Source organism: Dipodomys spectabilis, unplaced genomic scaffold (assembly GCF_019054845.1).
Source record: "Dipodomys spectabilis isolate Male_0828 unplaced genomic scaffold, ASM1905484v1 ptg000052l, whole genome shotgun sequence".
Lineage (NCBI taxonomy): Eukaryota > Metazoa > Chordata > Mammalia > Rodentia > Heteromyidae > Dipodomys > Dipodomys spectabilis.
This window is the reverse complement of record NW_024870729.1, coordinates 227,133-242,956: the sequence shown is the minus strand read 5'-3', so window position 1 is coordinate 242,956 and position 15,824 is coordinate 227,133. Positions and strand designations below refer to the sequence as shown.

General features: G+C 41.3%; 1 protein-coding gene across 3 annotated transcripts in view; it reads right to left on the bottom strand.

Annotated features, from left to right (window-relative positions):
* The window catches only part of Ddhd2 (DDHD domain containing 2), a 33,631-nt gene extending 19,036 nt beyond the window's left edge, over nt 1-14,595 (bottom strand). For 2 of the 3 annotated variants that reach the window (XM_042679415.1, XM_042679417.1), the window contains exons 1-9: nt 14,518-14,595; nt 13,363-13,590; nt 11,159-11,349; nt 9,710-9,799; nt 9,080-9,200; nt 6,753-6,842; nt 5,247-5,382; nt 3,122-3,330; nt 2,548-2,615 (exon numbers count right to left, since the gene is read on the bottom strand). In XM_042679415.1, the coding sequence (XP_042535349.1) occupies nt 2,548-2,615; nt 3,122-3,330; nt 5,247-5,382; nt 6,753-6,842; nt 9,080-9,200; nt 9,710-9,799; nt 11,159-11,349; nt 13,363-13,582 (1,125 nt within the window). In that variant the 5' untranslated portion in view covers nt 13,583-13,590; nt 14,518-14,595. Of the gene's footprint in view, nt 1-2,547; nt 2,616-3,121; nt 3,331-5,246; nt 5,383-6,752; nt 6,843-9,079; nt 9,201-9,709; nt 9,800-11,158; nt 11,350-13,362; nt 13,609-14,517 lie in introns of those variants that run through there. The other variant, XM_042679416.1, reaches the window with a different exon arrangement.
* Between the last annotated feature and the right edge of the window lie 1,229 nt (nt 14,596-15,824).

Here is a 15,824-nt window from a genome sequence, read left to right as displayed (position 1 = left end):
TCAACTCAAAATGGATTAAAGACCTTAACATTAAACCTGAATCTCTGAAACTACTGCAGGACAGAGTAGGAGAGACACTTGAACTAATAGGCACAGGAAGGAACTTCCTGAACAGAGTCCCAGGGTCACAACAAGTTGGAGAGAGACTCGACAAATGGGACTACCTTAAAATAAAAAGCTTCTGCACAGCTAAATCTATCGCAACTAAGCTAGAAAGACAACCAACTAATTGGGAAAAAATATTTACCAGCAATATATCAGACAAGGGGTTAACATCCTGTATATACAGGGAACTCAAGAAACTAATCCCTCCCAAACCTAACAAACCAATTACTAAATGGGCAAGGGAACTAAAGAGGGACTTCTCAAATGAAGAAATAAAAATGGCAAAGAAACACATGAGGAAATGTTCATCATCCCTGGTGGTGAAGGAAATGCAAATAAAGACAACCCTGAGATACCACCTTACCCCAGTCAGAATGTCCCACATCCACAAATCAGCCAACGACAAATGCTGGAGGGGATGTGGAGAAAGAGGAACCCTATTACACTGCTGGTGGGAATGTACACTTATACAACCACTTTGGAAAGCAGTCTGGAGGGTCCTTAGAAAGCTAAAGATTGACCTCCCTTACGACCCAGTCATACCACTTCTAGGCATCTACCCTGAACAACAGGAACCAATATACAAGGACACGTGCACCTCCATGTTTATTGCAGCACTGTTCGCAATAGCTAGGATATGGAAACAACCTAGGTGCCCCACCACAGATGAATGGATCCAAAAATTGTGGTATCTATACACAATGGAATATTATGCAGCCATTAGAAATGACAAAATAATGGCATTTGCAGGGAAATGGATGGAGCTAGAAGGAATCATGTTGAGCGAGGTAAGCCAAGAACGAAGAGACAAACGGTACATGGTCTCCCTCATAAGTGGATGCTAAATCCAAAAGGTTAGTGATACGACAAAACTAACAGGACTTAAGAAACAAAGAACTCCCGCTCATCTGGTTGAACCACTACTAAATATCCTCATGCTGCTGATCACAAATATGGTATATAACATGTGAACACTGTTATATATTACAGACTGTGGTAGACAATTTGCTCCAGGGAAGTTAGAATGAACTTGTGACTTTGAAATTATGTAATCATTTAATCACAATCAAAAAAAAAAAAAAAAAAAAAGAACCTCGGGGAAGGGAGGGAGGGAGGGGATGGTAGGGGGAAAACAATGGAGGGGGTAACAATGTTCAAGAGGAAGTGTACTCATAACCTCACTCATGTAACTGTGACCCTCTGTATAGTAGCTTTACAATAAAAAAAAAAAAAAAAAAAAAAAAAAAAAAAACAAAATGCTTTGAATAACCAGAAAAAAAAAAAAAAAAAAAAAAAAAGAAACAAAGAACTCCCGCTCATCTGGTTGAACCACTACTAAATATCCTCATGCTGCTGATCACAAATATGGTATATAACATGTGAACACTGTTATATATTACAGACTGTGGTAGACAATTTGCTCCAGGGAAGTTAGAATGAACTTGTGACTTTGAAATTATGTAATCATTTAATCACAATCAAAAAAAAAAAAAAAAAAAAAGAACCTCGGGGAAGGGAGGGAGGGAGGGGATGGTAGGGGGAAAACAATGGAGGGGGTAACAATGTTCAAGAGGAAGTGTACTCATAACCTCACTCATGTAACTGTGACCCTCTGTATAGTAGCTTTACAATAAAAAAAAAAAAAAAAAAAAGTGTCATATTTGCTAAGTTACAAATTAATACTATCAGTGATATATGTTCATAGGACTTTGTTTTATAAAGATATGTTTAGGGTAAGCCAGGTGCCAGTGGCTCAGATCCTAGCTACTCAGGAGGCTAAGATCTGAGGATGGCAGTTCGAAGCCAGCTTGGGCAAGAAAGTCTGTGAGATTCTTATCTCCAAGTAACTGCCAGAAAACTCGAAGTGGCACTGTGGCAGCTGCTAGCCTTGAGTGAAAAAGCTCAGGAGGGACAGCACCCATGCCCTGAATACAAGCCCCATGACCCACCAAAAAAAAAAAAGATAGGTTGGAGGTATAGCTCAACTGGTAGAACACAAAACCCAAGTTCAAACACCAGTATCACCAAAAAAAGAAAAAGATACATGTTTAAACATCAAACCCCCTCCCTTTGCTTTCAAACAGAATTTCTGTAAATCATCCAATTCTTTCTTCATTTCCTTACATGCAAACTCCAATTAGCTTAATGATTCTACAATTCTATTAATGTGTCAATAGTGCTTTATTTATGGAAGGAAATAAGATACTAGCTATGGCTAGGTTATAATATCACACTTATCTGTAGAAGCTGATTACTATCCTGCTTCTATCAGTCAAGAAAAGTTAAAAGTCAGACAAATAAAGTTAAAATGAATGTAAAATAATTAGTTAAAATAAGTGTAAAATTAACATCATGATATGAGTCTAACTTCAGCCAAAAACATTCATCTAAAATTTTTACCATGAAATACTATAAGAGAATCTATCTAAACGGCTAAATTACCTTTTTATTGTCAATATCCTCCAAAGAATCTTTCTGATTTGTTAGGATATCAAACAATATAAGTGAACCTACAAGTAAAATAGAAGAAAGGAACAACTTCTGAGCATTAGCATTAAATAACTGTCTTATTCTTTTTTTTTTTGTCAGTTGTGGGGCTTCAACTCTGGGTCTGGGTGCTGTCCATGAGCTCTTCAGCTCAAGGCCAACACTACCACTTGAGCCACAGTGCTACTTCTGGTTTTCTGATGGTTATTTGGAGATAAAAGTCTGATGGGACTTTCCTGCCTGTGCTGGCTTTGAACGTGATCGGATCTGAGTCTCTTGAGTAGCTAGGATTACAGGCGTGAGCCACCAGCACCCAGCAAAATGATTGCCTTTTATACAAGAAAAAGTCATAAGCCAATAAAAAAGTATCTTTTCAATTTACCACCACCCTTCTAATGCCTTCCAAATTCTTCAGCACAGACCATTTCTAGATCTGTAAATCTAGAAAACTCATAGAAGACATCGTGTTTCAAAGCCAGTGTCCTTTCAAGTGATATTTCTCTCTGGTTACAGAGAATTCAAGTGTTACCTAAACTATGACCAGCAATAGAGACACCCCCTTTGAAGTTAGGATTCCGCTGCAGAAAAAGTGTGTATATTCGGTTCATCTCAGAAGCTACTGTGTCCACAATAGTCTGACAGTAGGTGGGGCTATTGTAGAAGAAGACATCCAGAATAGTGTCATTGGTGAAATGCCTGAGGCGGTTAATGCTGGGTAGGGTTATCCGCTGCAGGTCTCTGAAAAAAGAAATATATTATAAGCAGGAAAACCTAAATACATTCTACAGCCAATTTAAATTATTATGTAGTTTGGTGTCTCAGCTTAGACTCAGCTATTTAATAATAGAAGAGATGATCAACATATAGGAAAAACAGAAGACAGGACTGGAGTGAGGCTCAACTAATACTCACTAGACAACATAGCTTTTTCAAGTATAAATTGCAAGAAAATATGGGGAGCTGGGTGCTGGTGGCTTATGCCTGTAATCCTAGCTATTCAAGAGGCTGAGATCTGAGCATTGCAGTTCAAAACCAGCCAGGGCAGAAAAGTCAGTAGACTCTTATCTATAATAAACTACTCAGAAAAAGCCCAAAGTGGCTTTAAGCACAAAGAAGCACCAGGACAGCGCCCATTCAAGCCCCAGGACCAGCAAAAAGCAAAAACAAACACAAGAAGAGAAATATGGGAGAAAAATCCCAGGAATTGGATCCCAGTTTAAAATATGCATATGTATATATATGCGTGCCATATATTTTATTCGACAATTGGACATTTTAACACTGATTGGATATCTGATGATATAAGAATATTTTTAGGAAACTTGGGAAACCAAGACAGGATCTTAAATTTGAGACCAAAATAGTCTACATTCAGAGACCATGATTCAAAAATGCCAAAAAGAGCCAGGCACTAGTGCCAGTGGCTCAGGCCCATAATCTTACCTACTCTGGAGCCTGAAATCTGGGGATCAAGGTTCAAAGCCAGCCAGGCACACCAATCTAAGAGACTCTTATCTGCAACTAACTAACAAAAAACGAGAACTAAAAAAAAAAAAAAAACGAGAACTAGAGGTATGGCTCAAGCAGTAGAACCTCAACTGTGAACAAGAAAGCAGAACGAGAGGTCCTGAGTCCAATCCACAGCACAAATGGAAAAAAAAAAATTAAGTCTGATAATGACAATATGGATGTGTGTGTGTGTGTGTGTGTGTGTGTGTACACTGGGGCTTGAATTCAGGGCCTCACACTCAGCTTTTTCACTCACAGCTGGAACTCTACCACTTGAGCCATTCCTTCAGTCGGTCATTTTTGTTGGTTAATGAAATGAAGGCTTTCAGACATTTCTGTCCAGGCTAGCTTTGAACTGATATCCCCAGATCTCAGACTCCTGAGTAGCTAGGATTACAAATGCGAGCCCCAGCACCTGACTTCAATGCAGAAATTTTTTATATGCTTTTTATTGTAAAAGTACTGTACAGAGGGGCTACAGATACATGAGTAAGGTAATGACTACATTTCCTATTGAGCATTGTTACCTCCTTTGTTTTTCCCCCAGCATGCCTTCCCTCCCTACCTCCTCATCGCCTCCCTCCTTCCCCCCACCCCTGCCCAAGTTGTAAAGGCAATGCAGAACTTTTTTTTTTTTTTTGGGTCCGGTTGTGGGACTTGAACTCTGGGCCTGGGCGCTGTCCCTCAGCTCTTCAGCTCAAGGCTAGCGCTCTACCCCTTGAGCCACAGCGCCACTTCCGGCTTTTTTTTTTCTTTTTTGCTTATGTGGTGCTGAGGAATAGAACCCAGGGCCTCTGGCATGCAAGGCAAGCGCTCTACCACTGAGCCACCTTCCCAGCCCAATGCAGAACTTTTAAAATCAGAAAAAGGTAAGAATTCCAGGTGTCAAAGGCAAACAGAACTTATGTCTGGAAGAAGGACAACAATGCTAACTGCTTAAACCAAATTCTATTGTATCAATTATATTTCAAATTATTAATACTAATTTAATTCTGAGAGGTATTTTTTCCTTTTTTCCTGTTTGAGCAAATATTTTTTAAATATACAGTGATAACAAAAATATCCTTAAAAAAACCTAATAAACAGAAAACAATTATAATCACAGGGTACAAAGGCATAATTTGAGGGTACAAGATATTACTCACACATCCACACCAGTAGAATGTAAAGGACTGTGCCAGTTGACTGGAAGAAATTCTATTCTTCCAATCTGCTGATTTTCTTGGGCTTTCTTAAAATGTGTCTGTAGCAAGTTCAAGGAAACACTGCGAAAATCATTAACTAGAAAAAAAAAAATTAACTGATGCATTAGGATGCAGCAAATCACATAATAATATATTGCCTAATTACATCTGCTTAAATCACATATTCAAAGTGACAAACAATAAAGTAATATTCAAGAAAAATTAAGACTACATACAGGAAAAGGTATTTCTTTAGTATAAAAGTTGCTTTCACCATATAACATTTCAACAAATGAAATACTAATATCAAAACTTCTATGTCATGGTAATTGTTTCAAGTTTAAAAAAAAAAAAAAAGCCAGCTGGCTCACACCTGTAATCCTAGCTACTCAGAAGGCTGAGATCTGAGGACTGCAGTTCAAGCCAGCCCAAGTAGAAAAGTCCATGAGACTCTTTTTTGTTGATGTTGTTGGTTATGGGGCCTGAACTCTGGGACTGGGTGCTGTCCCTCAGCTCTTCAGCTCAAGGCTAGCGTTCTACCACTTGAGCCACAGTGCCACTTCCGGCTTTTTCTGCTTATGTGGTGCTGAGGAATCAAACCCAGGGCCTCATGCATGCAAGGCAAGCACTCTACCCCTGAGCCGCCTTCCCAGCCCCTCCATGAGACTCTTATCTCCAATTAACCACCAAAAGCCAGAAATGAAAGTATGACTCAAGTAGAAGAGTGCTAGCCTTGAGTAAAAAGCTCACAAACAGTACCCAGGTCATGAGTTCAAGCCCCAGAACTGGCATAAAAAAGCAAACACTATTATGTATCAGTTTACTTTGTAGTCATGTTCCTATACTAACTTTTTAATTTTTAAAAGTAATCATTAACCAACAATTTAAGCTAAAAAAATTACACTGTTGTTCAAAATTTCCATCATATTGATCTTAACCTTTAAGTATATAATTCTAGTTTGTGCTTAGAAGTATTAGTCAGTAGAATAAAACCCCTAACTGGGGCAGATTTTGAACACTACCAAGATTTAGAGGGTATTACGTTTAAAAAATCAAGTTATACTAATACCTTAAAATTTCCAATTATAACATCAAATAGCTTATCCCAGTATGAATTACAAAAATGATTAAAACTTCTGTTATTCATTTAAACACTATCATTGTTATGGTTCTCCTTAAATTAGAAATGGTTAGAAATAGGACTTTACATCATGAGAAAATTGTATAAGTATTAAAGAGCTTGTTCGCTCAAAAATTACTGGCTAAGAATATAAACTGTTAGCTCAGGAATTTACTAGCACTTTAAGTCTAAGCTCTGAGGCTTTACTGCCTTGTCACTAGTCTTTAGCTCTATAAATCTTCTTACACAGCTAAGACAACAGACCAAAGGCGATGCTTTATCTCAGCTCACAGGAGCACTAATACTGACCCTTCAATGATCTAATTTTATATGCTTTGCAAACTTACCACATTGTACAATGCTCCGAAAGCGGAGATCACAAGCTGGTCCAATTCCATGAACTACAAAAACCAAGTGATCTATTTGTAAAGGTTCCCCTGTAAATAAAAGTAAAAAAGAAAAATTATCCTATATAGTCAAGTATTCAAAGAACGAACATTCACAATGAACAAGCTATAAGTAAGCAAGGTAAAAGACAAATGAATAAAAGACAAAAACATTCCTATATTAAAAACTTAGTAAAAGTATATTGATTCTATTCTCTATATCAAAATAAGTTGTGAAAATTTTTACAACTTTTCATCATGAAATAACTACATACATAGAAAACTAGATGATGTAATATAGTAACTCTCATGTGCTGTTTATAAACTTAACTCTTAAATAATTACCATAGTGGCTGTATTATTTTCTTTATGTATGTATATATCCACACATACATTTATTTCTCTGAACCATTTGGAAGCAAGTTACGTATGTCACCAGATTTCATACAACCTACCTCTTTAGCCCTTTAATATATGTATTTCCTCCTCTTACATAACCACTGAACAATTATCAAATCCAGGCAATTTAACAATGATAATTTTTTTTGTTTTTTTTGTTCGTTTTGTCCCAGTTTGAACTCTGGGCATGGGCACTGTCCCTCAGCTCTTCAGCTCACGGCCAGTACTCTACCGCTTGAGCTACAGCGCCACTTCCAGTTTTCTGGTGGCTTATTGGAGATAAGAATCTCATGGACTTTTCTGCTCCAGCTGGCTTTGAACCATGATCCTCAGATCTCAGCCTCCTTAGTAGCTAGGGTTACAGGCGTGAGCCACCAGCCCAGCAGATAAAAATTCTTTTTTTCTGTCATGGGGCCTGAACTCTAGGTCTGGGTGCTGTCCCTCAGCTCTTCAGCTCAAGGCTAGAGTTCTACCACTCGAGCCACAGCACTACTTACAGCTTTTTCTGCTTATGTGTAGCTGAGGAATTGAACCTAGGGCCTCATGCATGCAAGGCCACCTTCCCAGCCCCAATAATATATTTTTAACTAATTCCATTTTTATCAACTATCCTAATAATGTCTAGTATGATTTTAAAGTCTGTAATTTTTGTTTCTGTTGATTTATTTAAGAGACATGGTCTTACTATGTACCTCAAAATAGCCTTGAATTCATTAGGTATCTGGATATAGCCTACTCTGGAATTAGATCCTCCTGCTTTACTCTCCTGAGTGTTGGGATTACAGCAGTATACTACCATGCCAAGCTTTAAACTCATTTTTTTTTATTATAGTAAATTATAGTAAATTATCTGAGCATGGCAACACACACCTGAAATACTGGTTACTAAGGAGACAAAGACAGGAGGTATCTGGAGAACAGTCCAGGCAAAGGCATAATAATATCCTATGTAAAAATCAACCCACCAATCAATAACAGTAAGTCAAAAACATTTACCCAAGAGACAAATCATCTCTTTTGCAAGATAAAAGACATTTTTTAATCAAATTTGTGTGCAAAACCAATGATATGACTCTAGTGGATAATCAAGTTCCAATGAAACTTTTAGTTGAAAACCTTCAGGGCCAGGTATTACAGTATTATATTTCTAGTCAAAATAAAAAATAAAATTTGCAGCTTTAGCTGTTTTTCTAATAGAGGCTTGCTTTTTTTTAACCAAGGCCATCCTTGGACAATAACCACAGTCTTCCTACCATGCCTCCTGCCTAGAACAGCATACTACCATACCTTAGCTTTTTTTTCCATAGCTGGCCTCAACCTCCATCCTTTTGCTTCCCAAGTAGCTAGAATTACAGTTGTATGCAACCATACTTTGTTGTGGTCTTCCCTAACGCTTATCCTCTATGCTAGCCTCAAATCATGGTCATCCTAGCTTCACCTCCCAAAACAGCTGGGGTTACAAACAAACAAATAATATTGCCAGGCTCATGCCTGTAATTCTAGCTATTCAGAAGGCTGAGATCTGAGGATCACGGTTCTAAGCCAGCAGGGCAGAAAAGTCCTCATGAGACTTTTATCTCTAACTACTCAAAAACCAAAGTGGTGCTATGGCTCAAGTGGTAGAGCACTAGCCTTGAGCACAAAGAAGCTCAGGGACAGCACGTAGGCCCTGAGTTCAAACTCCACAACAGACAAAAAACAAAAAAACCTTAGTAGATGAAATGACAGTAATCTTAGCACACAATAAGCCCATCTTATTAAAGATCATTTTAAGCCTTGAAGGAGGAATCTAAAAAAAAGAAAAAAGAAAAGCAGTCAGAATTTAAGGAATGAAATACTTGTAAGTATTTCAGAAGAAAAAGCATTTTGGAAGAAAAAAAGAACCTCACCACAATGGATGTCAACAGAGATGTTTTCAACCCCTCTCTTCACTGTTCTTGGTCGACCTTGCTCAGTGGGTGTTGAACCCCATTCATCAGATCCAGCAATTGGCTGGTAATGTACCATGAGCTTTAATGGAAAAGATCAGAGCAATATAGTGTCCATTACAGATATCCAACTTTTAAAATATATAGTCAAGTCTCAACTGGAATTCGATATGAAACACCTACAGCTTGAAATGGGAACTCTGAAAATATATCAAGCTATAGATCATTTGATAATAAACCTAACATGAAAGACACGCTCACATGTGTTGGTGATTTTCTCAACATATAATGACATGACTTTCCTTAACATAATTATATTGTATGAGCTGAGTGGAGTAAATAAAGGTAACAGTTTTTTTTTTTGGTCCAGGACATGATGCTTTTGGCTCATTGCCTAGTGTTCTACCAACTGAGCCATATCTCCAATCTCAAGTTTTAAGTGCAATCTTAAGTTTTAAGTTATGGTGCATTTACTATTAGTAAAATTTACTAAATGTTATCCTGTATAGGAACCATATGGAAAGAAAACAAGTTTCCCTTAGTAATCAATATTTAATCTCAACATCAGTGAAATGCTTTAATGCATTTTACCTTTGGATTGTGTAATATAATAATTTCTCTGTTGGGAGACTCCAGTTTCTTTTTCCATTCATCCAAGGTTACGGCAAGCATGTAAGTTTCCTTAAAAGAAATCACATTTCATTAGATTTCTCTAACAGCTTTTTTTATTATTAAACTAAGACTTATTACAAGAATACTATTATTGAGTCCTCATAAGAATATCACTTTCTGCCATGCACTGGTGGCTCACACCTGTAATCCTAGCTACTCAGAAGGCTGAAGTCTAAAGATCAAACTTTGAAGCCAACCCAGGTAGGAAAGTCCATGAGACTCTTATCTCCTTCAGTTAACCATCAAAGAGCCAAAAGTGAAGATGTGGCTCAAGTGGTAGATTGCTAACCTTGAGCACAAAATCTTAGAGTCAGTACCCATGCTGAGAGTTCAAGCCCCAGGACTAACACTCAGAAACACACACACATTAAATAAATTGTTTTCCTCTGGAAGAATAAAAGGACCTTTCACTAAGCAAGCTCTCTTCCACTGAGTTGAGCTACATTCCTAGCCCATTAAAATTCTTTTAAAGTTACAACAACAGATAAAGGTATTCTTCTGTAAATTCTATATATTCACTTTATAAATACCAGCACTCAGGAAGCCAAATTAGCAGGATTCAAGTCAGCCTGTCACACTCTACAGCAATAAACAAACTAACAATAAGCCAATAAGATAAAGAAAAAAAATTCTCAATTTTACTGTGTAGTCAATTTTTTTTTTTTTTTGGTGGGTCGTGGCGCTTGAACTCTGGGCCTGGGCGCTGTCCCTGTGCTCTTCAGCTCAAGGCGAGTGCTCTACCACTTGAGCCACAGCACCACTTCAGGTTTTCTGGTGGTTAATTGGAGAAAAGAGTCTCAAGGAGTTTCCTGCCCAGGCTGGCTTTGAACCATGATCCTCTGATCTCAGCCTCATGAGCAGGAAGGATTATAGGCATGAGCCACCGGCGCCTGTGTATGTGCCAGTATTGGAGCTTGAACTTGTAAACTTACATTTTCACTCATTTTTCCCCCCTTGGCTTTTTCTGCTCAATGTTGGCTCTCTACCACTTGAGCCACATGTCAGTTACATTAATGTGATTGTGACATTAATGTTAATGTGGCATTTATCAATAACATTAATGCCCTTTCTACTCAAAGTAAATACTAGTTTTCAGAATAATAAAAGTCAAGATGACTAATCCTGTGGTCATAGTTTAAATAATATCAATAATTGCTATAATGGAAAAAATTTTGTTTACTAATAACTTAAAATCTGAGATTTAAAACTATTTTATGCTGAAACTAATTTACAAAAAGTAGTACTATAAAGTGGAACATAAATGGAACCAAACTTTTTCTGGAAATTTCACAAAATATGTCAGAAAAGGAAGAAAAAATTACTAAAGGAAAAATAGAAAATGATGAGTACAAAACCCTCAAAGGATACCTCTAATACTTGGCTGAAGTTCTCCGAGTAGGGAACATATTTATTGTCTTTGTCCCCCTTGTAAAACCAGGTACATCGCCTCACTTCTGATGCCAGTTCATCCCAGTACACAGCATACCGCATCCTCTCCCCCAGATGAACATCGTACCTGCCCCCATCAGTGGGGACAACTCTCCCATTACAGTCTTTTCCTATCAAGAATTGCAAAGTGAAAAGAATTATATACTTCACAATAAATCTCCTAAAATACCATTGTAAATTACATGCTAAGTAACATATTTCTACTTGGCTAAACATGAAATGAATGGAATTCAGTCTATTTGGATTACTACTTTTCAAGTATCAAAACCCTTCTTGGTTTGAATAACAAAAAAATACTATCCAGGGCTGGCAAGGTGGCTCAGTGGTAGAGCGCTTACCTTGCATGCCTGAGGCCGTGGATTCAATTCCTCAGCACCACATAAAGCAAAAAGAAAAAAAAAGCTGGAAGTGGCACTGTGGCTCAAGTGGTAGAGCGCTGGCCTTGAGCTGAAGAGCTGAGGGACAGTGCCCAGGCCCAGAGTTCAGGCTCCACTACCGGACTCCCCCCCCCCAAAAAAAAAAACTACCCAAACAGTTTTGTTCCCTTAGAAAATGAAACACTGAAATGTCCTTTTTCTTAAAAATAGATAAAATGACTTCGCTGAATTTTTTGCTTGAGGGATCAAAAGGAAAACTCACAACAACCATCATAATATAATTAGATAGTATTCTTGTTTCATAAGAGAAAAAAAATGGCTGGGCACCGGGGCTCACACCTGTAATCCTAGCTAGTCATGAGGCTGAGATCTGAGGATTGCGGTTCAAAGCCAGCCAGAGCAGGAAAGTCTGTGAGACTCTTATTTCCAATAAAACACTCAGAAAACAAGAAGTGGTGCTGTGGCTCAAGAGGTAGAGCACTAGCTTTGAGCTGAACAGCTGAGGGACAGCACCTAGGCCCAGAGTTCAAGCCCCATGACCTGGACCCCCCCCCCAAAAAAAAAGAGCGTGAGAAAAAAACTAGTATGTTAAGAGAGTTCATTCTTCTATAATACCCTACTCTACATATATTCTTTGTTGTTGCTGTTGTTTGTGAGGCATGAACTCTGGTCCTGGGCGCTGTCCCTCAGCTCTTCAGCTCAAGGCTAATGCTCTACCACTTGAGCCACAGCACCACTTCTGGCTTTTTCTGCGTATGTGGTGCTGAGGAATTGAACCCAGGGCTTCATGCATGCAAGGCAAGCACTCTACCATTAAGCCACCTTCCCAGCCCTCTACATATATTCTTTAGAAACAAAAACTAAGTTAGAATATTGAATTATTATTGTATTATTGAGTAAAAAGAGAATATGACAGATACTGTTTCAAGATACAAACTAAATTCTTGAATATTACAGATTAGCTGAGTAACTCATATGGAACTTTGTATAAAATGCTGTAAAAAAAACTACTTAACAAGGGCTGGGAATATAATTCCATGGTAGAGTGCTTGCCTAGCAAGCACTAGGTTTAAACTAGATCCTAGGTTTAAACCCCAGCACAACAACAACAAAGAAAGAAAGAAAGAAAGAGAGACAGAGAAAGAAAGAAAGAAAGAAAGAAAGAAAGAAAGAAAGAAAGAAAGAAAGAAAGAAAGAAAGAAAGAAAGAAAGAAAAGAAAGAAAGAAAGAAAGAAAGAGAAAGAAAGAAAGAAAGAAAGGTAGATTACTTAATAAGAAAAATCTACTATTTTTTTTTCTTTTGTGCAGGTCCTGAAGCTTGAACTCAGGGCCTTAATGCTGTCTCTGAGCTTTTATTCCTCAAGACTAGCACACTCTACCATTTGAGTCACAGTTCCATTTTGGCTTTTTTGATGGTTAATCAAAGATAAAAGTTTCAGGAAGTTTCTTGCTCAGCATGGCTTCAAAGATCTCAGAATCCTGAGTAGCTGGGATTACAGACCTGACCCACTGGCACCCAACAGGAAAAAAATCTATGTATTTTTAAAGAAGTTATTAGTATATATTAGCTATATAAATGGGGATTTCATTGTGCTAGTTCTATGAATGTGTATGTGCCAATCAACTTCCTCATCCCCCATCACTCTCCTGTAAAGTTTATTTTTAACAGTACTAACTATAAGGGATAGCTATTACATTATACTTGGAGAGACCGCCTTGGTTTCAAAGTTATCACTGTCATCTTACCGGAGCCATATGCCTCTTCCAGCTGCTGAGAATCCTCAGAGTTGAAAGGAATCCACGTCTCTTTAGAATCTATTATCTTACAATAAAACCAATGTGGAGAAACTGGTTCATACAAACTGCCAGCATCCATGTCTAACAGCTCAAAGGAACTACATGAGTTTGGTGATGGGGATGGATCTGACTGGGACAACTGTTCCTGGTGTGCTTCCACTGATGACATTTTGCTTTCTAAAAGACAAGATAAAACTATCAAGAAAATTATTTTCCCTTTATTGACACTAATTATTCACAAGTGTATAGTGCGCGTGCTCTCTCTCTCACACACACACAGACCTAAGTCATTTTAAGAGGCCATTTGTGAGAAATTTAAGAGGGCTACATAAAATAAAGTATTTGGTTCTATTAGAACAACCACTTTTTCTTAGACTCCCAATTCTCTTAGAAGGCAAAGTACTAAACCAAGTTGGTAGACTATGTCCTGGTAACACCTAATAAGTTCTAGGCTCTGGATCCCTTATCATTACACATTTACACGACTCCTGGAATCTCCAAATACAGACAATACAACCATACATTTAAGAAACAGTCGTTTTGATTGGTCCTTAACGTGAGCTTAAAGACAGAGATGCAAATTCAAAACCCGAACTCTTGTTTGAGGCCACCGTGTGCACGCGAAGCCTCACTCCCCAGCGTCTCAGGTGAAAAGCAACAAGGGACCTTACTTAAAAGCCTCGGCTGAGGAGTTTCCACCCGCGGCCTCCATTCGTTAAGGACCTGCACGGGCGGACGTCAAGGTCTGCAGGGACCTCCCCGACGGGAGAAAGCAGACAGGCGCGCCCAGCCCGCGCAGATGGCGCCCCCGGGTCTTTCGGCCCCTCACCCCCCGCACGGCACAACAGTCCCTCCGGTCCTAAGGCCCGTCCCTCGCGCCTCGCCCTAGGGCCCCATCACCACCACGGCTCCGGAGTTCGGGGTCAGGACGCTCCCGCCCCGAGAACCTTTTGGTGCCTTAAGGTGCAGCCGACGCCGGGAGCCTCGGCCCCTTCCCCGCAGCAGAGGCGAGCTGCTCCGCGCCCCCGGCTCGGGTCCGCGTCTTCCTCCTCCGGGGTCTGGCCGCCCCGCCGCGCCTCCCGCCCCGCACGCCCCGCGACTCACCTGGCGGCGCCCCCGCCGCTCACGCTCCCCCGCCCTCGCCGGGGCGGGCACGGCATGTCCCCGCGATGGCCTTTTCCCCGGGCACGGCCGGGGCGGGGCGAGGCGGGGCGGAGCCTGCGCCCCGCCGGGCTCGCCCCGAGCCCCGGGCTCCGCCGCGCTCCCAGCGGGCGAGTAGCGGGCCAGGTTTTACCAGAGTCAAGGTGAGGGAGCCGCGAGCGCAGCGCGCCAGCCGCGGGTGGGGCGAGCGGGACGGCGAGGAGGGAGCCAGAGGGAAGTGTCGCGAGAAGTGCCGAGGATCGCGCGAGACGTGGCACCTCCTGCGGGCAGGCGCCGGGGCGCGGGCATGCGTGGGGGGGGGGGGGGCGCGCTCCGCAGCGTTCCTGGCCGTGCTGCTGAGCGGTGGTTCGAGTCTGGAGGCCCGCGAGTGCTGCGGGGAGGTTCAGCGAGAGGAAGCCACACCTCCCCGGTCTAGAGGGGAGCGGCCCCAGCGTGCTGTGGCCAGGGTCGGCGGAGCGCGGGGTTAGGGTGGGATGGGGCGGGCACCGGGGCGCCCCGCTCCCGGGGGGGAACGGACGGGAGGAGATCCAAGAAGGACCTCGCGTGGCAGAGGAAAGCTTCATCCCCGAAGCCGCGGCCATTGCGTGCGAAGGATGGGAACCCTTCTCTGCCAAGGACTACGTACACATAACCTCCTTGGCGGCGCAAACTAAATGACCGAAGCAGGCAGATGGCCGCGGGCAACCGAGGAAAAGGACACGTCTTTCCGCCTGGTACCAGATGATAAGCGCCGGGCCCCACTTTCCCGAACTCACTAGCGGCTGCCCTAAAAATGTCAGTAAAAGATGCCGACGGAGCCGGGCGCCGGCGGCTCACGCCTGTAACCCTAGCTACTCCGGAGGCTGAGATCTGAGGATCACGGCTCAGAGCCAGCCCCGGCAGGAAAGTCCGTGAAACTCTTCGCTCCATAAACCACCAGAAAACCGTAAGTGGCGCCATGGCTCAAGCGGTAGAGCGCAGGGACAGCGCCCAGGCCCAGAGTTCAAGCCCCACAACCGACACCCCCCCCCCCCCCAAAAAAAGATGCTGAGCCGACAGCAGGTGAGCAGGTGAGCTGCCACGGAGCTACAGCGACAGTTCTGTCCACAGACGCCCTCAGGGAGGTGAAAAATTTGAAAGCATTTCCCAATCGGGGCTGAGCAGTGCGCCTGCCCAGCTCTCCCGAGGGTTTCTTTTTGGGGAGGACCTTAGTCCCTTTATTATTAAAAAAAAAAACACTTTTATTATTTCCTAACTAGATTATAGGGCAG